The 25,773-nt window shown below is 43.7% G+C and overlaps 1 protein-coding gene across 1 annotated transcript in view; it reads left to right on the top strand.

The window, feature by feature from the left end:
- Positions 1-235: 235 nt before the first annotated feature.
- The window catches only part of REEP1 (receptor accessory protein 1), a 125,535-nt gene continuing 99,997 nt past the window's right edge, over positions 236-25,773 (top strand). Inside the window, exon 1 of the mRNA XM_064268812.1 lies at positions 236-288. Coding sequence (XP_064124882.1) covers positions 257-288 — 32 coding nt within the window. The 5' untranslated portion in view covers positions 236-256. The remainder of the gene's footprint in view (positions 289-25,773) is intronic.

Genomic DNA, 25,773 nt, shown 5'->3' with positions numbered 1-25,773 from the left:
CCCGCTAGTGCCCTGACCGCCTCGCCGCCCAATCGCCGCGGGCCCGCGGAGCCCCGGGGGGCTGGGGCGGCCGCCGCGCCGCCGGAACGTGCCGCGGCTGCGCCGACGCGCGAGCGCCGGGCAGGGCGGCGGGTGCGCTCAGTCTGGCGGCAGCGGCCGTGCGGGGACGGACGTGCCGGGAGCGCAGCAGCAGCCCGAGCCGCCCGCAGCCCAGCCGTGCCGTGGTGCCCGGGCCGCGCCCGCCCGACTGCCCGCCATGGTGTCATGGATCATCTCCAGGCTGGTGGTGTAAGTGGCCTTCTTCCCCTCGGGTCTCCTCTCCCTCCTCCTCCTCCGCCCCCGTCCCCGGGCTGCGCGCCCCTGCAGCGCCCGGCCCCGACCGCTCTAGCTATTAATACCCGGCGGCCGCTAAATTTAGCAGGTACAGTAGCTGCCGAGGACGCCTGCAAGCGGGTGGCACAGGACGCGGGCGTGTCCTGGGGGTGCCCCCACCCCAGGCGGCAGCTCGCGGGGGCCGGGCCGGAGCGCCGGAGACCGGCGGGCGGGGCCGGGAGGGCTGGGGCGCATGGGGGTCCGCTGGGGGCTGCGTCTTGCCGCGCCCCGGCCGCTTTGTTCCCAGTTAGTCGCGTTTGCAGAGGCCCCGAATGGGCGCGCCGCGGGGACACGCGCCTCTCTCCTTTGGGAGAAATGCAGGGGTCACGGTCGCCGCGCCCCGCCGACACGCTTTTGTCAGGTGAAAATGACAGACAGATCCCAGGCAAGCCAGAGGGCGCTGCCTAGAGGGGTCAGTGCGGAGACGGGTGGAGAGCAGAGGCTCCTAATGGGGCTGAAAAATACTCCTTTTTAGTTTTCTCAGATTGACAGCAGGAAAGGCAGATGGGATATTGGAGGACTTGTATGAATCTTGGAGTAGACACCTCGCTGTTTCCTTTTCGCTGGGGGTTTCAGGGAGACGGCCAGGCATCCCCAGGAATGCTCGGGAAATATCCAAGTGACAAACGGTGGTGACACCTCCCAAGCCTTGCAGGGGAGCGCAGAGTCATCTGGGGTGAGGCCTGTATGAAGTCACCGGGGATGGGCATGAGGGGCGTTCTTTCTGTTTCAAGGCTCCGGGACCGGTAGACATTTGAAGAGCTTCTTCCCTCGTGGATTTATTCCTTTTTGGAGATAGATGTGGCTATCCCTTTCCTCTCCTTGCCTAGCCGTTCTCGCCTGGGTCAGGACAGACTTTCTTTCCTACTGCTCGGGGGAGCTGGGGCTAAAGTTGGACTGGGGAACCTGGTGGTGAAGAGGTGGGGTAGAGGCACATCTCAGGCTTTTTCTTTGTCTGAAAAAGGGGGGTTTGGGACTCGGGTTGATTGTGCACCATCATGCCCCATGTTTGGGAACATCTCCCATCTCCTACCCTTTCCAGAGAAGCAGTCAGGGGCAGCCTTCTGACGCCGCCCTTAGCATTGTCTCCTGTCCACCATTCTGGTCCTCCCTCCCAAAGCCAGAGTCTCTTTGCCTCTCAGCCCACAAGTCATTCTGTGCAGGCTTCTCTACAGCTGTTGCAGGCTGCTGCACTTTACCTTGAGGTGGCATGTTAAATATTAGAAGATTTCTGCTGGTAGAGCTGGCATGAATAATACAGGGAAGCAGCTGGCACGCCTTGCCCCACCTCACCCTGGCTCCTGCCTTGACCAAAGCCAGTCCTGCCTTCAGAGTGGCATCATTTTCTCTCCTGGAGTAGCGCTGTGGAGTAATGCTGTGATCTCCATATTTGCTCTTGTTCCTGGAGGGCCCGCAGGGTGGGGCAGAGAGTTTAGCTGGTCTGACTGAAGGGCTTGCTCTCTATAGGTCCTACTGGGCTGAAGCTGGAGCACTGGGGAGTGAGGGCCTCTGGTCCAGGGCCCTGGGACCATCATTATTTTTATTAGATACTCCCCTTCTATACAAGGCAGCTGAGGGGGCCAGGAGGAGAGGCATACCTTTGGGAGGGGTCTCAGGGACTTGCTGTTACTTCTAAAACAGCACCCTTCCCAGAACTGGCTTCAGAGAACTTAAATGACCGTCAGAATTGTCCAATAGGCCAGTCCAGGAATCTCCACCCCAAGAGAGAGTTTGTGGGATTTGGGGTTGTTATTTCTACTGTCAACTCTAAAAGGTCAGGGATACTACCTGTCACCAAGCCCCTGATTTCCTATAGAAACCCAACATGGGTGTGTCAATTATGAATTATTAAAACCATTTTTAATAGGCAGTGACTGTTTCACATAAGCAGTATCTCTTCATTATAGGAAAATTAGAAAATGTAGATAAACAGACTGAAAATCATCCACACTGTCATCATACAGAGATAACTAATGATCGTTTTGGGGGTATGGTCTTCGAGACATTTCCCCTTTCATATATATTCACATGCATTTATATTTAAAATTCAAGGAAGTTAATTGATTCGGACCAATATTCCACATACCTAGAGGAGCATCTTGGCAAGGATGGGGAACACCAGGTTTGGAGTCAGAAAACCCTCTGTCCACACCCCAGTTCTGCTTCTTTTCAACAGATGCCAGCTAACCATTCTTGTAGCCTAATTCACCTTGTGTTGCTGTTGCAAGGATTTCAGTGACATACAATATGTGAATTACCACGCACCATGGGGAGCATTAGGTCAGTGCCGATTTCCTCCTTCTGCCCCCCCCCACCCACTGGAATGCTTTATGAGAGGGTCTACGAGCTTTGGAAGAGCCTCTCTGACTTAATCTACTCCTGTGGTTTTCAAACTGGGTTCCTGAGGTCCATCCAGGCTGAGTGGGTAGGGTCTGGGCTCCTTAGCCTTCATGCAACATGAGCAGCTCCCCCTTTTGTTTGTTTATATTTTGGGGTTCTTGATAAAGTACAACTTGGAAAATGTATGGGTTTTACTGCTATTTAAAACCACTGGTCTTCGGAAACCATATATCTGACAAGAACCTAATAACCAAAATATATATAAAACTTTGACAACTTAATAACAATAAATAAGTAACCCAGCCATAAAATGGACAATAGACATTTCACCAAATAGGACATTCAAATGGCCACCGAATCAGGAAGAGATGCTCAGCGTCATTAGCGATCAGAGAAATGCAGATCAAAACCACAGTGATATACCATTTCATTCCCACTAGGATGACTAAGACAAAAAAAAAAAAAAAACAGAAAATAACATTTTGGCAAGGTTGTGGGAAAATTGGAACCCTTACCCATTGCTGATGGGAATGCAAACTGGTGCAGCCATTGTGGAAAAAAGTGCGGTGGTTCCTCAAAAAATAAAAATAGAGCTACCATATGACCCAGCAATTCCACTCCTAGGTATATACCCAAAAGACTTGAGAGCAGAGACTCAGAGACTTGTATACCAGTGTTTATTGCAGCACTATTCACAATAGCGAAAAGGTGGAAACAGCCTAAATGCCCATCAACAGATGAATGGATAAACAAAATGTGGTACATACATACAATGGGATACTACTCAGGCAGCAGCAGAAATGAAGTCTTAATACAAGCTACAGCACGAATGGAGCTTGAAGACATTATGCTGAGTGAAATAAGTCAATCACAAAAGAATAAATACTGTATGACCTCACTCATATAAAAAGACAAGAAAAGGACATACAGAGAGCAGAGTTTATTAGTGGTTACCAGGAGCAGGATCGGGGGGAGGGGGAGTTAATGGAGATGGAAATACACATTTATTAAGGGTAGGCTTGCACAGCCGATTAGTGTAATTGCTGTCAGTAAGTTGTACAGCTGTAAAAGTTGAATTTGCCAACTTTGTGTGATAGACATATTTACAACAACGACGAAAAAAAAAAAAGGGAGTAGCTACTGAGGCTGCTTATGTACAGCCAAAATCCTCATGGAATTCGGTTCCTTGCTTTGGAGGTTTAGGCTCATGGTTTCATGGGACATCCCAGTTAATTGGCCTAATAACATGTTCAGTGCTTCTGTTTTACCTCTTAGTTCCTTGCGTAGTGCCTGGGGTCTTAAAAGCTTATAAGCAGCCATCCAAGGCGCAGTTGGTCTCTATTCACCTAGAGCAGCAGAGGAAGAAGGAATATCAGGAACAGAAGGAAGACAGGGAATGTGTGGCTAATTGCCCCCATGAATAACTGCCTCTTTTGTTATGAGACCAGAAGAACTAGATGGTGCCTGGCTATTACTGGGCATTTTGATAAAAGATTCTGTAGAAGAATCCTGATCAAAAGAGGGAAGATCCCAAACAGAATTTCAAATTCTTATGGCCTCCAGGCTTCCTGAAACCATGAAAGTTGGATGAACCCCTGAAACTATTGCTCTGAGATAGTCTTTAAACCTTAAATCAAAACTATCCCCTGATGTCTTCTTAAAACCAAGCAATAGTTAAGTTTAACTAGTAAAAAATGTCTGCCTTGAACCTTATGCTCTTTTAAGAACTATCTGTATAGGATCAAACTGACAACAACAACTGGAGAGATTAGACAGGAACCTTAGAGGGCAGTGAGTTTACGTTAACGAGGGGGGAACAACTCAGAAAAGAGGAGGAGAATGGTTGCACAACTCAAAGAATGTCATCAGTGTCACTAATGTTTACATGTAGAAACTGTTGAATTGGTGTATGTTTTGCTGTGTATATTCTCAACAATGGCAACAAAATAAAATAAAATACTAGTGAAGAATAAAGACAGCTTGTTATAGTTGGAAAAACAAAACACTGATGTAGTCCTCCTCTCTCACTTGTAAAACTGCAGAGAGAATGTGCCTTGCCTGGGAATGCGAGATGAGCTGGTGAAAAAAACCACGCTCTGGATTTTTAGTCTAATGCCCACTCCACCTCTCTGCCTGTCCCTGACAGTTGTCCCCAATTTATCTTTCAGGCTGCCTGGTATGGTATTCTATGATTTTATCCACAAGTCCTGTTTCCTGTAAGCAGTCCTTTCATGGTTTTGTAAGCCTCAAAGAACATTTACAGAAGATATCACTATGTTCTAAGGATGGGGAGGGTGAGTCTTCCTGTCTTTGTGGTACCAGCCATCCCACCAGAGGCGTCCAGACAAATTCATGGTGTTCAGTGACAGCCAGTTGACGCTTATGGATGTCTTTGCTGCCACTGGCTGTGAGTATCTTGAAGACGTGATCCTGGCTTCTTTCCGTCTGCAGCACCTCATGCTGCAAGGCTCCCAAGGCCCCTTTTTGAAGCACCAGGCACCTGAAGGCACTAGTAAAGGTTGGTTGCGTTGAAGTCGCTCAGTGACTCTGGGAGTAAGCAGGGAAGGTCGCTGATGCAGTTTTCTGGGGATGGAGGTTAGTGGGCGTCATAACAGGCCTGTGCCCACTGGGCAAAGCTCTTGGAGTGAGGACTAGTTTAAGATGCTTTTTTCTTGCCAGCCATCTTCCTTCTAAATCCATTGGCTCAGCCTAGGAAGAATTAAGGAAGAGATACTCAGCCAGCAGCATGGCTGGCACTGTAAGAACCTGGTTGATACCTGCTAAGGACATGGGGCTCACTGGGGACTTGCCTGCTCGCTCCTTTACATTTTTTTTTTTTCTTTGCAAACAACTCAAAGTCTAGGCATGAGTGAATTTCAGATTTGGGAGAGCGTGTTCATTTGTTGGAGGAGTGGTTGGTCTGTGACTTCTTGGGAGAATACACCATCTTGAAACTTTGATTCCAAGGAGCGGGCGTTGCCTCATTGTCCCTGGACAGGATTTTGGCCAACACCCAGAATATTGACTGAATAGATCCAGACCTTTCTACCACTTACAGGGTTAGTAGACCAAAATCCCAGTTCACTGCATGGGCAAAAGAGAGTTCTAATTCACCCACATTTTCTGAATAACAGATGGCTTGCAGAAAGTACTTCATTTCTGCATTGTACAGCTTTTAAAAAAAATGTTAGTTTTGTGAAAATAGAGTCTAATGATCAAGACGGAGTCTTGGTTTGATGGCTGAAGACCTGGCTAAGCCTTAGGAACATAATTTCGAGCTTGGAGTCTGTTTGTCCTAGGTCAGGGATGTAAAAGCAGAGATTGGGAGACATGGCTTCTCCTCAAGATGTTCCCCAACTTTTGCAAGACAAATGGAAAACAAACAAACAAACGAAAATGCTAAAGCTTTAAACATAAGCTTGCCTTTCTTTGGGGCCTGCTTTTAAAAATTGGAATGCAGAAAAAGGGCCTCGTTAATGGAGGGTTCAGGTTGGGTGAGGATTTATTTCCTGGCACTGTGGCCTGGCACACAGTAAACCAAAACCAAACCAGTTGCCGTAGAGTTGATTTTGACTCACGGTGACCCTGTGTCTGCAGAGTAGAACTGCAGTCCATAGGGTTTTCAAGGCTGTGACCTTTCAGAAGCAGGTTGCCAGACCTTTCTTCCAAGGCACCTCTGGATGGATTTGAACTGCCAACCTTTTGGTTGGTAGTAGAGCACTTAACCACTGCACCACCCAGAGACACAGAAGACACTGAGTAAAGGTTTCAGTGGAATTGTGAGAGGAAAGATGTTGGGCTGGAAGTCAGTGAACTTGGGTACTAGTGCTGGCACCCGTCTGTCCCACTCTCGGAGGCCTGAAGGTAGCTGGCACCACTTTCTCGCCCTGGGGCCCCAGCTTCCCGTCCGTGAGACAAGGGAGTTGGCCACCATCACTCCTGAGGTCCTAAGAGTCCAAGAGTCAGTGTTCCTTTATGCCCATCTTCCTCCTTCCTCCCAAGCTGCCTGCAGACACCATGTTTATTTATAAACAGGAGGAGTATCCTCAAGGAAGTGAAAAATACCAGCTTAGGTTTCACTGCTGTTCAGCTGCCCTATTTCTTTATTAATCCTGCCTGCCTGCTGGGAAGCAGCTTTCCTGTGCTTTGCCCACTGTGTCTTATTTGAGGTTAGCTGACAAATGATGGCCTCACCTGGTTATTACTGAGTCAGTCCACCCTTCCCTCTGAAGTGAGCTGTCTTCTTCCAAGAGGGTATTGGGAGGGCGGGAGGAAGAACCCTGGGAAGAATGAAAGAAGAGAATCAAGCTGTCTTTAGCCACCTAGTGAGGGTGTCACTTTTTGCTGTGTATGTGTGTGTGTGTGTTTTCCAAGGGAGTTCAAGAGATTGGAGGGGAGAGGAGACTGGACAGTTGCGGTAGTCACAGCACTGGCCCCGTGAGACTTCATGGCCAGAGATGAGCCACACATACGCCTGACGGGTTACCAGGATTCTTGCTATTTGTGGGCATTTTCCCAAGAGCCAGTAAGAGCTGAGGAGGTTTGCGTTTGGGCCACAGGGTATTTTCTCTCTTTCCTGGGCCTTGGGAAGAGACGGCCTTCTCTCTTGGATTGGAAGATGGTTGGAAAAAAGGAGAGTTATATACATATTGTTTGCTCTGAACTTTCAGGTCTCATCTGTCCACGCACAAACACGTTGTTTTCCCTTTTGGGCTTTTTAACTGAACCCAAGGGCTTTCCTGGAAATACAGGAGAAAAAAAGGGAAATCTAAACAAAGGAGCAAATATTTGGCACACAGTGGGGGTGTCTGAAGGAATCCTTATAGGTAATTTGGTATACACCTTCAAACATGGCATGTGCATCTATACTGGGCATGCAAGTGAGTGTCTTCTCTTAGCCCGTTCTGGTTGGTGCGAGGCTCCCTGTGGCACTACGTGGAGGAGGAGTGTGGGCTCAGTGAGGGAGGAGCGCTATGAGTGACACATGCATTGGGGATGGTAACGGGGGCTCCTGGGTTGGTTCAGTCTTTGCTCTAACAGATCAGAGAAGGTCTGTCTGTGCAGCTCAGAATTTTGCCTGCTTCCCTACATTAGCAAACAGAGAACCTCTGTACCTGAGTGAATATCCACCAGAGACCTGGTACTGCAGCCCCCTCGTGACATTCTGCCCCCACCAGGCTTCTTGGCCAAAAATGCCTTTTGTTGCCACCATGGGAGCTGTCCAGCTGTAGTTGATTCTGACTCATAGTGACCCTGTAGGACAGAGTAGAACTGCCCCATAGGGTTTCCAAGGAGCGCCTTGTGGATTTGAATTGCCGACCTTTTGATAAACAGCCGTAGCACTTCACCACGACACCACCAGGGTTTCCACCTAGTGGCTTTTTAATCCTTCCTCTCTTTACTCTTAGGACAACACGCAGAAGCCATGTTCTTCCTTTACTCTTCGGACTACCACAAAAATGCCGTGTTCTTCCTTTGTCCTTTGCCTTCCACCAGGCACAGCTGAGTTCAGGTCCACCTTAGGCATTCTATTGGGCACTTAATGTGTACTCACCCTTTCTACCTCCTTTTGGGGGACTATGGAGGATACTTTGGGCTGCAAAAAAAGTTTCCCATTCCTTCCTGGTAACATACCCATCTTACCTCCCTTCCCTCAGCAATTGGATTGGGCGTGTGACGCAGGCCTCAGCACTCTTTTCCTGGGCATTGTGTGGCCCAGAGGCGGGCATGTGACCCCAGCCAAGCCACCAAGTCCTTCCCCAGTGTTTCTTGTTTGGCAGCTGGGGGAGTATATCCTTGCTGGCAGAGCCCAGAGCTGGAAGGATGTGAGGGTGAGGCCACTGGTGGCTAAACCCCCTGGCACATGGAGAAATTCTGTAGGCAGAAGGGGAGAACACAGCAAAGCAGAGATAAAGCTGAGATGTGGGCAGAAAGAGAAAGAGGCTGGCACAAGGGATCTTGATTCTAGTTACTCAGGCCCCGGTTCCTGTGGCACCTCAGATGCCACAAGCTGCCTCTTATCCTGGAGGGAAAACTTTGAGTGGTTTTTAATGGTAATTAAATATTTATTATAGTGATGCAGTGGTCAGGATAGGCTAGGTTACGCTGCAGTGACAACTCTAGATCCCAGTGGCTTGAAACAACACAGACTTATTTCTCACTTCATGCTACCTGTTCAGTATGGGTTGGCAGGGGCACTTAACTCACCGTAATTACTCAGATGCCCAGACCAATGAGTCTCCTTTGTCTTAAGGCGTTTTCACTGCAACACAAAACATCAGGATTCACGGAGGATCACGCTCAGGCTCTTTACCTCTTCCTGGAAGTGACGCATGTCACTTCTGCTCACATTCCATTGGCCAAAGCAAATCACACGCGTGGCTGATGCATTCAGGTGGGTGGAGAACTACCATCCTGCTAAACGTCCACCTAACGAAACCATATATGTTGAATGAATGAATCCTAGCCAGTTGTGCAAACCTAAAAATGTCTTTTTGGCTAAAGTTGTTATGAGACTTTTTTAATCTTGGAATCAGGAGAATCCTAACCCTGTCCCTCAACCTCTTTAGTTTAGAAATGTCTTTCTTGCTCCACTTTTATCCCCTCACCTTTTTTCTATTTGTGAGTCAAAACAAAGGGCTTGATTTTGAAGAGAAACTAGCAGTTGTACAGGACTGATGCTGTTCCCTGGCTAAAAGCCTTAAGGTGCCCCCTGATCTCCATGTCCTTCCCCGTGTTTGTCTCCATCCACCTTCCTCCAGGAAGCCTCCGTTGTCTCCCTTAGCCGAAGAATAGTTTCTGTCCTCTGAGTCCCCAGAGTGGCATTTGATGGTTTGCCGCTTTGTACCTTGTGATACAGTGTATTTACTCCCCATAAAGCCATGTCTGTTTTTTCCTTGTATCCCTCACAGCTCTTCATGTGTGGTGGGTGCCCAGTGAGTGTGTGTTGGGTCATGGATGAGTCAGGACCTCAGTAGTCAGAGCGTGGTTTACGTACCAGCAGCACTGGGAGCTAGTTAGGAATGCAGAATCTCAGGCCTACCCAAGCCTTAGTCAGTCTGCATTGTAACAAGATTTCCATAAAGCTAGAGTAGTGCTAAGTTAGGAGATGGGGTACCATCATCTCATCTCTGAAATTAAAAGAAATTGACTTGCCTAAGGCTCCCATTATTGGCTCCCATTATTGGCTCCCATTATTGGCTATAAAACACGGATTCAATCTGAAGTCACCCATGTGTGCTAGACTGGCTTGTCCTTTCCGGTTTTGAGAGGGCCCATCCCAGCTTTTTATAAGTTCTGAATGGGATGACCCAGTGCCCTGAACCATGAACATTTTACAACTGGATTGCCTAAATTTGATCACTGCGTAAAATTTAGTTTCGTCACAATTGGGGGCTAGACTGCCAAGACAATGCCTGTCAGACGAAGTGCTGAGCTGAGCCAACCATGCTACTCCCCGTCCAACCACGAATCTCACCTCTTGGTCCAACCCAAAACCATGGCTCGCCTGAACCAATTAAAAACCCTCCTGGCTGGTTTCCTTGCTTCCACTCCTGCACCTCCAGCAATTTATTTAAAATACAAGTTAGGTCATATATTTCCCCTGTTTTTAAAAAAAACTGTCCAAAGATGTCCTATCACACTAAGAATAAAATTCAAGCTCCATACCATTCTCAAGAAGACTCAGCAAGGTCTGGCCCCTGTCCTCTGCCCTGACCTAACCTTGTACATGCTTCCCTCACTCTTTCCGGCTCGTCTCCTCACTATTCCTGGAAGCCACAAGCTCATTCCCACCCCAGGGCCTTTGCACTTGCTGTTCCTTCTGCCTGGAACACACATCTCCCAGACCTTCCATGGCCCTCTCCTCTCCCTCCTTTCACTTAAGTCTCTGCTAACATGTCTTGTCTGCAGGAAAGGCCTTTGCTGACCACCTTCGCCAAAATACACCTCTCCCAGCACTCTTTGTTCTCTTCTTACTTCCTCCAATTATGCTTTTATTTCATTTGTTTACTTGTTTATGGTCCATCTCTCCACCAGGGTTTGATCGCTATGACTTTTGAGACTTTATCTTGTTCATAACTGTTTCCCAGTGCCTAGAGTGCTTCTAAACACCTCGTAGGTGTTCAAAAAAATATTTGCTGAATGAGTGAGGACTCTCTTAGTCATCTAGTGCTGCTATAACAGACATACCACAGTAGAGGGCTTTAACACAGAGAAGTTTATTCTCTCACAGTCCAGTAGGCTAGAAGTCCAAATTCAGGGTGCCAGCTCTCTCTCTGTGTCAGCTCTGAAAGAAGGTCCTTGTCATCAGTCCTCCCTTGGTCTGGGAACATCTCAGCACAGGAACCTCAGGTCCAAAGGACGCATTCTGCCCCTGGCGCTGCTTTCTTGTTGGTATGAGGTCCCCAAATCTCTGGTTGCTTCCCTTTCATCTCTTGAGAGATAAAAGGTGGTTCAGGCCACACCACAGGGAAACTCCCTTTACATTGGATCAGGGACGTCACCTGGTAAGGATAACAATCTCACCCTAATCCTTTTAACATAAAATTACAATCACAAAATGGAGGACAGCCACAGAATTTTGGGAATCATGGCCTAACCAAGTTGATACACACATTTTGGGGGGACATAATTTGATCCATGACAATGACTTAGTATTCCCTTTGGGGTTAGAAGATCATTTTTAAACCCTAGGTTTATTGAAACTTGACTTGTGACTATGGCAAATAACTTAATTTCTCTGAACGTCAGTTTTCTCATCTGTAAAATGAAAGACTTGATTTTGGTTTCTGACAATGTAATAGCCTGGAAACCCTCCCATAACCAAACACCTAAAAATTTTGGGCAAAATATAGCAGAGCTCCCTTAAAAGCATAGCTGAACTTTAAGAAAGTAAGAGGATTTTCCAGGAGACAAAACACAGAGGAAATTATTATTTTTTAAAATTTATTTTGCCTTAAATTAAAGTTTACAAATCAAGTTAGTCTCTCATACAAAAACTTATACACACCTTGCTATGTTCCCCTAGCTGCTCTCCCCCTAATAAGACAGCACACTCCTCCTCTCCACCCTGTATTCCCCGTGTCCATTCAACTAGCTCCAGTCCCCTTCTGGCTTCTCATCTCACCTCCAGACAGGAGTTGCCCACATAGTCTCATGTGTCTACTTGAGCCAAGAAGCTCACTCCTCACCAGTACCATTTTTTGTCTTATAGTCCAGTCCAATCCCTGTCTGAAGAGTTGGCTTCAGGAATGGTTCCAGTCTTGGGCTAACAGAGCGTCCGGGGACCATGACCTCTGGGGTCCCTCCAGCCTCACTTAGACCGTTAAGTCTGGTCTTTTTACGAGAATTTGAGATCTGCACCCCACTGTTCTCCTGCTCCACCAGGGATTCACTTGTGTTCCCTTTCAGGGCAGTCATAGGTGGTAGCTGGGCACCATGTACTTCTTCGGGTCTCAGTCTGATGGAGTCTCTGGTTTTTGTGGCCCTTTCTGTCTCTTGGGGTCATCTTTACCTTCTCTCTTTGGTGTTCTTCATTCTTCTTTGCTCCAGGTGAGTTGAGACCAATTGATGCATCTTAGATGGCTTCTTGCTAGTGTTGAAGACCCTAGACACCACTCACCAAAGTGGGATGCAGAACGTTTTCTTAATACATTTTCTTATGCCACTTGACCTAGATGTCCCCTGAAACTATGGTCTCCAGACCCCCATCCCTGCTACTCTGGCCTTTGAAGTGTTCGATTGTATTCAGGAAGCTTCTTTGCTTTTGGTTTAGTCCAGTCGTGCTGACTTTGCCTATATCGTGTGTTGTCTTTCCCTTCACCTAAAATAGTTCTTGCCTACTATCTAATTAGTGAATACTCCCTCCCTCCCTCCCTCCCCACCCTCATAACCATCAAAGAATATTTTCTCCTATGTTTAAACTTTTTCTTGAGTTCTTGTAATAGGGGTCTCATACAGTATTTGCCCTTTGCAGCTGACTAATTTCACTTAGCATAAAGCCTTCCAGATTCCTCCATGTTATGAGATGTTTCACGGATTCATCGTTGTTCTTAATCGTTGCATAATATTCCATTATGTGAATATTCCATAATTTATTTATCCATCCATCTGTTGATGAGCACCTTGGTTGCTTCCATCTTTTTGCTGTTCTAAACAGTGCTGCATTGAACATGGGCGTGCATATTATCTGTTTGTGTGAAGGTTCTTATTTCTCTAGGATATATTCCAAGGAGTGGGGTTGCTGGATCGTATGGTAGTTCTATTTCTAGCTTTTTATGGAAGTGCCAAATTGATTTCCCAAGTGGTTGGACCATTTTACGTTCCCACCAGCAGTGTATAAATGTTCCAGTCAGAGAGAATTATTTTGCAAGGGTGTCAGCAGTACTATAGCAGCTGCATAACAGATCACCCTGAAATTTAGCTTCAAACAACGGCCATTTTATTATCATCTCCCAGGGCTTTGTGGGTCAGGAATTTGGACAGGACACAGCTGAGAAGACTCTTCTGTATTCTGTGTCTGAGTCACCTGAGATGATGCAAATGGCCAGCCACTGGCTGGGCATCTTGTTTTTTCATGTGGTCCCAGGACCTCTCCATGTGGTCTTTCCCCGTGGCTTCTCCAGCATGAAGGCCTCTGGGTAGTCAAATTTATGTGGCAGCTCAGGGCTCCAAGAGTCAGTGTTCCAAGAAGCCTACATAGAAACTGCAAGACTTTTTTATGACCTAGTCTAGAAGTCCCAGGACAATATTTCTGTTGCATTCTATTGGTCAAGCCATCACTAAGGCCATCCTAGATTTAAGGGGCGAGGGATTGGACTCACCTGTTAATGAGATGGATAGCAAATCATTTGTAGCCATCTTTAATATTCCAAGCTAGGATGTTGGCCTAGCTTGGTTTTAATATCTACATAGAGAAAGGAGGGGCTGAACATTTGCCTAATAAGCTGAGACCTTGAAGGGCTATAGTGCAGTGTAGTTCTGAGTAAAAGGATGGACCACAAGTATAGGGAGATGGCAGTGAAACTTGTCTGTCTTGTCCTGGGTTCTTGGTAGGGGGAAAATCTTCCCTGACAGCTCAAGACCATTCATGAACCTGTCTTCCATGGTTTTGGGATTCAAATGTACGTGTCCTGCATGTTCTGAGTACCCCAAACTGAAACATCAACATAAGGTCCTGGTCACAACAGCTTAAAGGTAGAAATGGCTCAAATGTCCATCAACACATGAATGGATAAACAGATTGTAGTACATCCATACAACGGAATATTATCCAGCCATAGAAAGGATTGAAGTGCTGATTCATGCTACAAGGCAGATGAACCTCAAAAATATTGTGCTAAGTGAAAGAAGTCAGACACAAAAACTCATGTATTGTATGATTCCACTTACACAAAATGTCCAGAACAGGTAAATCCGTAGAGATAGAACCAGACTGGTGGTTGCCAGGGTCTGGGGAAGACGAATGGGAAGTAACTGCTAATGGCTGTGGTGTTTTCTTCTGGAGTGACGGACATGTTTTGGAAGTTGTTAAAGGTGGTGGTTGCACAACATTACGAATGTACTAGATGCCACAGAATTTTTTACTTTAAAATGGTTAATTTTATGTCGTGTGAAATTTTCCCTAATTAAAAAAAAAAAAATCCAGAGTCGTGCCAGGATATGTGAGGTTACCCCTGGAGCATCTGCCAGAAATTATTACAGACTCTCTAAGGGCCAACACTGTAAGCAGCAGGATTAGCCCTCCAATAATAAATAAACAAGTGTGTATACTATATAATAGAACTATCAGTGAGAGACCTCAGAATAAGTCTCTTAAAAATGAAAAAGAAATAAAGAATTCAAAACATAAGAAAACAGCATATTCTGTAGGGGGAGGGCCAGTAATAGGTTGATTTGAAAAAGAAGCACTTCTAAAAATAAAATATTGAAATTAAAAACCCAATGGATAGGTTAAAATGTTGAGGGTTTGAACACTGATGGGATGCATGATGGAGCTAGAAGGGATCTTAGGGTGATCTCACGCTCTTGTCTGACAGACAAGGAAATGGGTACCGGAGGGTTAGATGACTGGTTCATCAAGATTACTTGCCCGATTGCCTAGGCTGAGAGTTGAGCCCAGGCAGGTCTCCAGGTTCCCCGAAAGTATTTTAATGTGAGAGATAGAGGAGATTTATTTTATGTAGCTAGAGGATTGGGCTAGGACCAATGGGTGGCTAGGAGACAAATTTTTGGCTTGATAGAAGGAAAAAATTTCCAGTAATTGGTGCTAACAGTGGACTGGACTGCCTTGTAAGGCAGTGAACTCTCAAATTCCAACCCGAAAATTCTATGATTTTAAACTTTTCCCTTGTAGTGGTAGATGAAAAGAGACGAGAGTTATTGGAAAGATTCTCTTTGCAGTGGGTAGGACTTCCACCCTTGCTCAAAATTGATTGATTGGTTGATTCATTCATTGATTCACTGACCATTTATTGACTCTTTGCTTTGTGCCAGGCACTATGTTGAACACCAGGGATATAAAGATGAATGAATCCCGATTCCATCTTTGAGAAGTTTGTGAGGTCATGTAGCCAGTCAGTGGGAAAACTGGGACTTAATCCAAGTGTCCTGCCTGGCCAGCACTCTTTCCAGTGGGTGGGTGTTCTGTGGGTGTGTGTGAATGACTTTTCTAGCTTTGGTAGGAATTTTAGGGAGGAGTCCTTCCAGAAGGGGAAAGTGGCGCATCTGACGCATGAAGGTATTAAACCACTGCTGCATCTCCCTGCCTGGGGGACACCGTGGTAGCCAATGCTGGGAGAGAAGAGATAGTGGAGGAAAGTGCGTGCTGAGTGGAAAGCGATCTGAGACAAAGAGATGAGTGAAGGTGAGCATCTTAGCCACTGTATTAGTTTCATCTTGCCACTGTAGTAAATAACCACAAACAGTGACTTCAGACAACAAAAATGGCAGCCAAAAGTCCAAACTGAGTTTTATAGGGCTAAAATGAAGGTATTGAAAGGGCTAGTTTCTTCTGGAAGCTCCAGGGGAGAATCTGTTCTTGCCTCTTCCAGTTTCTGGTAGCTGCCGACATTCCTTGGCTTGTGGCTGCATCACTCCAGTCTGTGCTTATGCAGTCACATTGCCTATCCCCCTTCTGTCATCAAAATCCCGTGTCTCCTTCTTATAAAGACATTTGTGATTACATTTAAGGCCCACTTGGATAATCCAGGTAATCTCCCCATCTCAAACTCCTTAACTTAATCAACTCCCTTTTCCGTGTAAAGTAACATTCATAGTTTCCAGGGATTACGACCTGGATATCTTTGGAGATCATTATTCAAACTACCACACTCATGGCTGCAGGCCGTGCTGCCGCTAAACTGAGGCGAGTCCGTCCAAGAACATCCTACAGAAAGGGCAACACAGAGCTGTTTTAGAACAGAACACTCTGGTGTCCTAACACCTTATTTTGTCTCCATTTCTGGGCTCTGCTTAATTTGTAAAAATTAATTATTGGTTATATAGAACAGACTCTTTACAAAGAAATGATTAAGGTATGATGAATAATATATACAATGAATACTCACTCGTTACACTGTGTAAGAAATAGAACATGTCCTTCACTGTGTGAATATACTACAATTTACTTGTCCATTGAGCTGTTGACAGACATTTGGGTTGTTTCTAGATTTTTCTTTTTTGCTCATAGAAAGATTGCTGCAATGAACATTTCTGTGCATGTCTCCTGGTACACTTGTGCACAAGTTTCTTTAGGGATGGAACTGCTGAGGCACAGGGTATATACATCTTCCACTTGACTAAATAACATAAATTAAGTTTCCATAGATGTGTCGGTCTGTTTCTGGGTCCTTTATTCTGTTTCCTAGACCAGTTTGTCTGACTCTGCACAGTACCACACTGCCTTAATTACCATGGCATGAAAATTCTTGATATCTGGCATGGTAAGTTCCCCTCACCTTGTTGTTCTTCATAAATTTCTTTCCAGAATGGCTTTCCTTCAGCAGTATAGACGATTCCATTTGTACCGCATCTTTACCGTCACTTGATATCATCAGACTTTGAAATGTTTGCCAGTCTGGCGAGTATAGAATGGAATCTCATTATGGTTTTAAATTGCATTTTCCTGAATACTAATGAGATTGAGCATCTTTTCATATGTTTATTGGCCATTCTTGTTCTCTCTTCTGTGAAGTGTCTGTTTGAGTCATGCCAGTTTTTCTCTCATCCTTATCTTACTGATTTGTGCGTGTTCTTTAAATGTTCTGGACGCCAACCCTCTGTTGCTTCCGTGTTACAGATGTCTTCTTCCAGCGTGTGCTTTATCTTTTCGTGTTCTCATGCTGTATTTTAAGGCAGTGGATTTATCAATGTTTTCCTTTTCAGCTTATGCTTTTTGTGTCTTAAGAAAGCCTTTCCTACTCAGGATCATGAAGATATTATCTACTATAGCTCCTAGGGGTTTCATAGTTTTGCCATTCAGATTTAATTTCTTAATCCTTCTTGAGTTCATTTTTGCATATGAGGTGAGCAAAGAAGGGGTCCATTTTTTTCCTATATGGAAAAACAATTGTCCCAGCACCACTGACTATAAAATGTATCCTTCCTCTTCAGATCTCCAGTGCCTAGCCCTATCATAAGTTAATTTTCCATAGATGTTCCATTGATCAGGTTGACCTTGCACTGGTACCACACTGTCTCAGTTACCATAGCTTTTTTTATGAAAGTTCTTGATATCTGGTATGGCAAGCTCCCCCCTTTTCTTCAAAAGTGCTTTAGCACTTTCCTTTTCTATGTGCATTTTTTAGAATTGGCTTGTTATGTTACAGCCTACACACATTAAAAAAATCTGTTGGGATTTTGATTGGAAGAGCATTGAATGAATGGAACAGTAGAGAATTGATGTTCTTAAAATATGCAGTGTTCCAGTCCATAAACATGCTAGCTAGCTCTATTTATTTAGGTCATCTTTAATGATTTTCAGTAAAATTGTGTAATTTTGCTGTAAATGTGTTGCCTGTCATTTGTTAGATTTATTCTCAGGTGCTTCATATTTATTAATGTCACTGTATTTAGTATCTTACTAAACTTTTCATCTCCGAAGTGTTTGTTGGTAAACCATAGATTCTTTTGGGTTTTCCAGAAAAGTAGTCAAATCATTTGAGAATATTGCAGGGGTATGTGTGTGTGTGTGTGTCTTTCCAGCCTTCTTGTTTTTTTACCTCATCACCCCAGCTAGGGACCTTCAGTGAATGAAGACTGGCAGACACTCTTGCCTCATTCCTAATTTAAAAAGGAATATTTCAACATTTTCCCATTAAGTATTGTACTTGCCGTAGAGTTCACAAGCTTGTTGCTTTTGGGACTCCTTTACAATCTTAAAAAAAATGATTGAAGACCCCTCCAAATTTATTTTTGCTTATTTTGTTTTATATCTCTCAATAGTTATCATATTAAAAATTCAAAGTGGAGACATTGGAAATATGTATTTATTCGTTCATTTAAAAATAACAGGAAAAAACCCATTACGTGTCAAGAGAAATGACATATTTTTATGAAAAAATCACTTTTCTGGAAAAATAAAATGGTGCAAAGAGTGGTATGTGGCACTGTTGTACAGGTTTGCGAGTATCGAGATTAGTTGCCGTGGGGATTCTGAAACCTTACTAGTGAAGATTGGGCTTAGACTTTGAATGGAACTTTTATCCATGCATGATTTTTGTAACATTGTGCACTGGTCCTTTGGAAACTTGGTTTACCAAATTAGAACAGATCATCTAAATGTTGACACATTTCATTACCCAAAAATGTCATTCATTAATATCACCATCGATCTCATCAGAAAAATCTTTAGGGATTATTAGGAAGGTGTCAAGCTCACAATGACGGATATATAGCTTCCAAAATTCTGATTTTCACTTGGAATCTCAAATTTTATCACTGGCAACAAACGTTGTTTTTATTGAAATAGCAGGCTCGTCTTGTTCATGTTCAAGAAAATACTTGCCAAATATCTGTCCGCATAACCATAGTTTATCAGTTATTTTTTCATGTTCCAGTGGTTTTCCATGAAAAAGTGGATAGTTCAGCACACAGCTGGCTGAGACAAGTGCGTCTCCTGGAGGCAGTCGTCATACTTTGGGGTGCTGCAGAAGTGCTTCACGTGCACCTCCATCTCATCACAGAGCAGTAAAAATACCTGAACTCAAAGGTGTAGATTTAATAAATGCGTGGTTTGCCCTGTATCGTCAATGACATTCTTATGTGAAACAGGCATTTTTCGACTGTGTGGCAGTGAAGTATAGAAGGACCACCAGTAGCATTTGGTGCCAGCGCCTTGATTTGCTCAGAGGCACCAGCAGTTTCGCCTTCTATTGCTTTTGCGTGATTGGTGCAAATCCAGCACAGTGAAAAAGGCAAATGACTTAGTATTATTAAAATTGTGTTGACCTCATGGACCACATGAAAGGCTCTCATGGACCCTCAGGATCTATATAGACTGTACTTTGAGAACCACTTGTCTGTACAATCAAAGGCCAGTACCGCACCTGACAAAATCAACTATCTAATTCAACAACTTCATCCAACACGTGGTCCGTGCTCAATTTGACCCGAATTAAAACAAAAAAAGTCCTTTACCGGTGGAGGTTTTTCTTATGTTGATTTTAATTTAATCAAGGTTTACACAGTGAATTTGACTGTGTCCTTTTGACCAACCCAGAACTGTACCCCAAACCTGTTCTATGTGAAGGGTACAGGCCTGCTATGATGCAGGATTTGTCAGACTTCTCCTCAAAGTAAATTCAGGTAGAATAATTGTGGCAAGAACACCATGTAGCTGATGAGGCGTACCTCCCTGTCTTAGGCTGGGTTCTCTAGAGGAGCAAAACCAGTGAAGTGTGGATAGAAAGATAGAGAGAGAAAATTATTTCAAGTAAATAACTTATGCAGTTGTGGAGGCTGGCAAGTCCCAAATCCATGGGTCAAACGTCAGGCTGGAGGCTTCTCATGACTCACATGGTTGCAGGGGCTGGAAAACCCAAAACCAGCAGGTTAAATGGCAAACCTCTGGTTCATGGGGCTGCCAGAGGTGGCGAATCCCAAAATCTGCAGGTCAGATGGCAGACTGCTGACTCCTGCTCCCAAAAACTAGAGGTCAAAGGATGATGAGTTGGATGCAGAGATCCAGAGAGGGCGAGCTTTGCCAGAATATCTATATATATTGAATGCAGGCCACATCCCCAAGGAAACTCCCCTTTCACCTGATTGGCTGCTTGTACCAGATCACAGAATGGAGAATGATTACGTGATATTTGCCAACCACTGAGAATCGTGGCCTAGCCAGGTTGGTACATAACTTTAGCCATCATACTCCCACTGCCTCCCACAATTAGTGATGCCAACCTTGGCCCCTCTGTAAATAGATTTATAATTTCTTAAACCCAGAGTTTTTAGTTGTTTTCAGTGCGAGGATAACTCAAGGTATCTTGTCTGATACTGTTGGAAACTATGGTCTCTTTTTGATTCTACGTTTTTGAGGCTTGGAGATATATCAGCTAGAATTCTTTTGGTTCCAAGAAAAAAAAGTACAACTTATGCTGGCTCATATAACTTAAAAGCTTAGAAGTAACACTGACTTTAAGTGAGGGTTGATCCAGCATTTTAAGATTGACACCAAAGAAGCAGGTTATTTTGGTCTTTCCTCTGTAAACCATGGTGCCTGTTTCACATTAAGGCTGCTTCCCCTTGTGAATGCAAGATGTCTGCCAGCATTCCTAAACCAAACCAAACCAAATCCATTGCTGTCGAGTTGATTCCGACTCATAATGACCCTATAAGACAGAGTAGAACTGCTCCATAGGGTTTCCGAAGAACAGCTGGTGGATTTGAACTGCTGACCTTTTGGTTAGCAACCATAGCTCTTAACCACTGCACCACCAGGGCTCCCCAGCTCTCCTGGGGAGTTTGAATTTCTCATTTATGTCCAACAGGAAGAGGTCATTTTTCTGAGAGAGAGAGCATCTTCTATGGGAGACAAGGACGTTTCTTTCTCAGAAGCCCTGAACAATCATCTTTCTCTCCTGATTTTGGTCACAAGCCTATACCTAAGCCAATCCCTGTGGCAGGGGATAGGATATGCTGACTGACTTAAACAAGCCAGTTCACCCTGAACCTAGAGACACAGTGAGCTTCTCCAAAGCACAGGGGCCACAAGGGATTAGGGACAGAACCCAGACAGCAGTATGGGTCCCATTACCCAGAAAAGGCAAACTGAATGGTGGATTGTCAAAAACAGCAACTATCCACCAAACCCGTTAAAAAACAAACCTATAGGACAGAGTAGAACTGCCCCATAAGATTTCCAAGGAGTGGCTGATGGATTCCAACTGCCAACCTTTTGTTTAGCAGCTGAGCTCTAAACCGCTGTGTCACAGGGCTCCAATATCCACCGAGGAAGATTTTAATATCCATGATAATATAAAGCAATTTACTACTATGTGACAAATATTGTGCCATGCCATTCTTTGTTCATTCAGCAAGTTCATTCAGTCATCTCGTATTTATTGAGCTGCTACTGTGAGCCAAGTGCTGAATCATTGAGGTGAAACAAATGAAGCCATTGCCATCATGGGGCGCTCATGTAAGGCTCTGCTGTTGCATCAATCCATCGCTAGCACAAAGTGTGCATTGGTATCTCTTTCCCATGTGATAAAACTGAGCCCATATGCCAGTTAGACCTAACAGACATGCATGGAACACTCCACCCAGTAACGCCAAGATACAAGCTCTTCTCCAGTGCACATGGGTCATTCTCCAGAAAAGACTATATGGTAGGCCAGAAATCAAGTCTCATAAGTTTAAAAGATTGAAATCATACAAAGTATCTTCTCTGACCACAAAAGAATGAAGCTAATAACTGAAGGAAAACTGGAACATTCACAAATAGTGGAAACTAAACAACACATTCTCAAACAACTCATGAATCAACAAAGAAATCACAAGGAAAACTAGAAAATACTTAGAGACAAATGAAAACACAATAAACCAAAACTTAGGGGATGCAGGAAAGGCAGGCTCAGAGGGAAATTTATAACTGCAAATGCTTACATTGAAAAAGAAGAATGATCTCAAATCAATATCCTAACTTGACCTTGAGAAACTGGAAGAAGAAGACCAACCTAAACCTAAACCTAGCAGAAATAAGGAAACAATTTACATTAGAGCCAGGATAAATGAAATAGAGAATAGTAATTAAAAAAATAGAATCAGTGAAACCAAACGTTGGTTCTTTGAATTGATCGATAAAATTGACAGACCTTTGGCTAGACTGACAAAGGGAAAAAGAGAGAAGATGCAAAAAGCTAAAAGAAATGCAAGCGGGGACATTACTACCAGTCTTACAGAAATAAAAAGATTATAAGAGAATATTATGAACAATTGTACATCAACAAATTCAATAACCTAGATGAACAAATTTTTAGAAACACAAATTATCTAAGGTGACTTCAGAAAAAATAGAAAAGATCAACAGAACTGTAACAAGTAAAGAGATTGAATGAGAAATCAAAAACATCCCAACAAAGAAAAGCCCAAGACCATGTGTCTTCACTAGTGAATTCTACAAAACATTTAAAGAGAAATTACCACCAATCCTTCTCAATCTCCTCCAAAAACCAGAAGAGGAGAGACAACTTCTTAACTCAATCTATAAGGCCAGCATTACCCTGATACCAAAGCCAGATAAAAGACACGACAAGAAAAGAAAACTGCAGCCTGGTATCCCTTATGAATACAGATGGAGAATTTGTCAACAAAACACAGTAAAACCTGTGAAAGCCAGAACTTGTATAAAGTGGAAACCTGTTTTCCTTTGAAAACTAAAATATTTTCCACTAAAGCAAGCAATAGAAAAGTGGCAAGACTATACCCTGTCAAAGGTGGAAAACTTATGAGACCTGGAAAAACAAGGCAGTCCCTTCGAGTTCCAGCTGTCACGGGTTTCACTGTATAAGTAGTCCCCGACTTAGAACATATTCGAGTTACAATGAACAACATTTACAACGGTATGTTTTTTTGGACATCTTATTGTTTGGGTATTGTTAGTACAGAAACCCTGGTGGCATAGTGGTTAAGAGCTACAGCTGCTAACCAAAAGATCAGCAGTTCGAATCCACCAAAGTTATGGGGCAGTTCTACTCTGTCTGTCCTGTAGGGTCACTATGAGTCGAAATCGACTCGATGGCAATGGGTTTGATTTCTGGTTGGATTGTTAGTACATCTTCCTGGGAGGAAGTTAAGGGAAAATGCACGCAGGGGATATGGGAAAAACTGCTGAGTTATGTGAATAGCTCCAGGCATTTGTAGGATAAAGTGATGGAAGAGATCAGTGGAAAAATTATTGATAGGGCAAGAAGGCTAAATTTAGAACGTGATACGCCGATGTGAAACAGCTCCTAGGTCATGAAGATGGGGAATTGACAGATCAAGACTTAATGGATTTTGAAGAGGAAAGAAATGCTGAAGAACAAAGAAATAACAAAAAAAGAAGAAAGAGAGAACTTTTTACAGAGAAAATTTTACAGTGAAAGGATTAGCTGGAGTTTTTTCTAAACTTACTCAGGGGCTTTCGTTCCTTGAAAACATGAACCAAAACACTGATCGCTTTGCTAAAGTCAACAGGCAGATTTGGGAAGCAGTGAGATGTTACAGTGAAATATATGAAGAAAAAAAGAATAGGACCATACTGACAACTCTCAACGAATTTTCTGACTAGAAGTGTCATCCCCATTCCCAGGGATAATCCAGCTAGATGATCCAGAACCTTCCACAAATGGAGTTAACCGAAACTGGCAAAATCCCAAAGTCATCCAACTTTTTCATTGTCGGAGTAAATTTTTATGAATTGCATATTTTTTATGTATATGTATTAAAATATATCTGTAAGTTTATATGTAATGTTTTCAATGCCCAAAGACAGAGATCAGATTTATGAAGATACTGATAATAAAAGGCAGTAATAGTGAAAACCACCAAAGACCCAAAGGAGCAATTAGTCCAAATATTAATGGACCACATGAACCACAGCCTATATGACCCAAGACCAAAAGAACTAAAATGGTGCTTAGCTACCAGTACTGACTGATCTGACTGGGATCAGAACAGAGGGGCCCTGTGTACAACAGAATGAAACACTGCCTGGTCCTGCGTCATCCTCACAATCATTGCTAAGTTTGAGCCCATTGTTACAGCCCCAGTGTCAGTCCACCTCATTGAGGGTCTTCCTCTTTTTCCCTGATCCTCTGCTTTACCAAGCATGATGTCCTTCTCCAGGGACTGGTCCCTCATAACATGTCCAAAGTATGTGAGATGTAGTCTCTCCAACCTTGCTTCTAAGGGGCGGTCTGGCTGTATTTCTTCCAAGACAGATTTGTTTGTTCATTTGGCAGTCCATGGTATATTCAATATTCGTTGCCAACACCATAATTGAAGGCATCAGTTCTTCTTTGATCTGCCATATTCATTGTCCAGCTTTCGCGTGCATATGAAGTGATTGAAAACACCATAGCTTGGGTCAGGTGCACCTTAGTCTTTAAAGTAACATCTTTGCCTTTTAACACTAAAAAGATCTCTTTTGCAGCAGATTGCCCCAATGCACTGCACTGTTTGATTTCTTGACTGCTGCTTCTATGGGTGTTGATTGTAGATCCAAGTAAAATGAAATCTTTGACAACTTCAATATTTTCTTCATTTATCATGATATTGCTTATTGGTCCAGTTGTGAAGATTTTTGTTTTCTTTTTGTTGAGGTGTAATCTATACTGAAGGCTGTAGTCATTGATCTTCATCAGTAAGTGCTTCGGGTCTCCTTTCAGCAAACAAAGTTGTATAATTTGCATAACGCAGACTGTTAATGATTCTTCCTCCAATCCTGTTGCCCTGTTCTTCTTCATATAATTCAGCTTCTTGGATTATTTGCCCAGGATACAGATTGAATAGGTATGGTGAAAGGATACAACCCTGATGCACACCTTTCCTGACTCTAAACTACACAGTATCCCCTTGTTCTGTTTGAATGACTGCCTCTTGATCTATGTACAGGCTCCTCGTGAACACAATTAAGTGTTCTGGAATTCCCATTCTTTGCAATGTTATCCATAATTTGTTATGATCCACACAGTAGAATGCCTTTGCGTAGTTGGTAAAACACAGATAAACATCTTTCCAGTATTTTCTGCTTTCGGCCAGGATCTATCTTACATCAGCAACGATATCCTTGGTTCCACGTCCTCTTCTGAATCTGGCTTGAATTTCTGGCAGTCCCCTGTCAATGTACTGCTACAGCAGCTTTTGAATGATTTTCAGCAAAATTTTACTTGCATGTGATATTAATGATATTGTTTGATATTTTCCATATTCAGTTGGATCACCTTTCTTTGGAATAGGCATAAACATGGATTTCTTCTAGTCAGTTGGCCAGGTCACTGTCTTCCAAATTTCTTGGCAAAAGGAGTGAGCATCTCGAGCACTGCATCTGTCTGTTGAAACATCTCAATTGGTATTCCATCCATTCCTGAAGCCTTGTTTTTTGTCAGTGTCTTCAGTGCAGCTTGAACCTCTTCCTTCAGTAACATTCGTTCCTGATCATATGCTACTTCCTGAAATGGTTGAATGCCTACCAACTCTTTTTGGTATAGTGACTCTGTGTATTCCTTCCATCTTCCTTTGATACTTTCTCATCGTTTAATATTTTCCCCATAAAACCCTTCACTATTGCAACTCGAGGCTTGAATTTTTTTCTTCAGATCTTTCAGCTTGAGAAATGCCAAGTGTGTTCTTCCCTTTTGGCTTTCTAACTCCAGGTCTTTGCACATGTCATTATAATACTTTACTTGGCCTTCTCAACTTGCCCTTTGAAATCTTCTGTTCAGCTGTTTTACTTCATAATTTCTTTATTTCACTTTAGCTACTCGACGTTCAAGAGCAAGTTTCAGAATCTTTTCTGACACCCATTTCGGTCTTTTCTTTCTTTCCTGTCTTTTTAATGACCTCTTGCTTTCTTCA

Source organism: Loxodonta africana, chromosome 15, assembly GCF_030014295.1.
Source record: "Loxodonta africana isolate mLoxAfr1 chromosome 15, mLoxAfr1.hap2, whole genome shotgun sequence".
NCBI lineage: Eukaryota > Metazoa > Chordata > Mammalia > Proboscidea > Elephantidae > Loxodonta > Loxodonta africana.
Note: the sequence above shows the minus strand (reverse complement) of the source record. Positions and strands in the feature narration are given on the sequence as shown.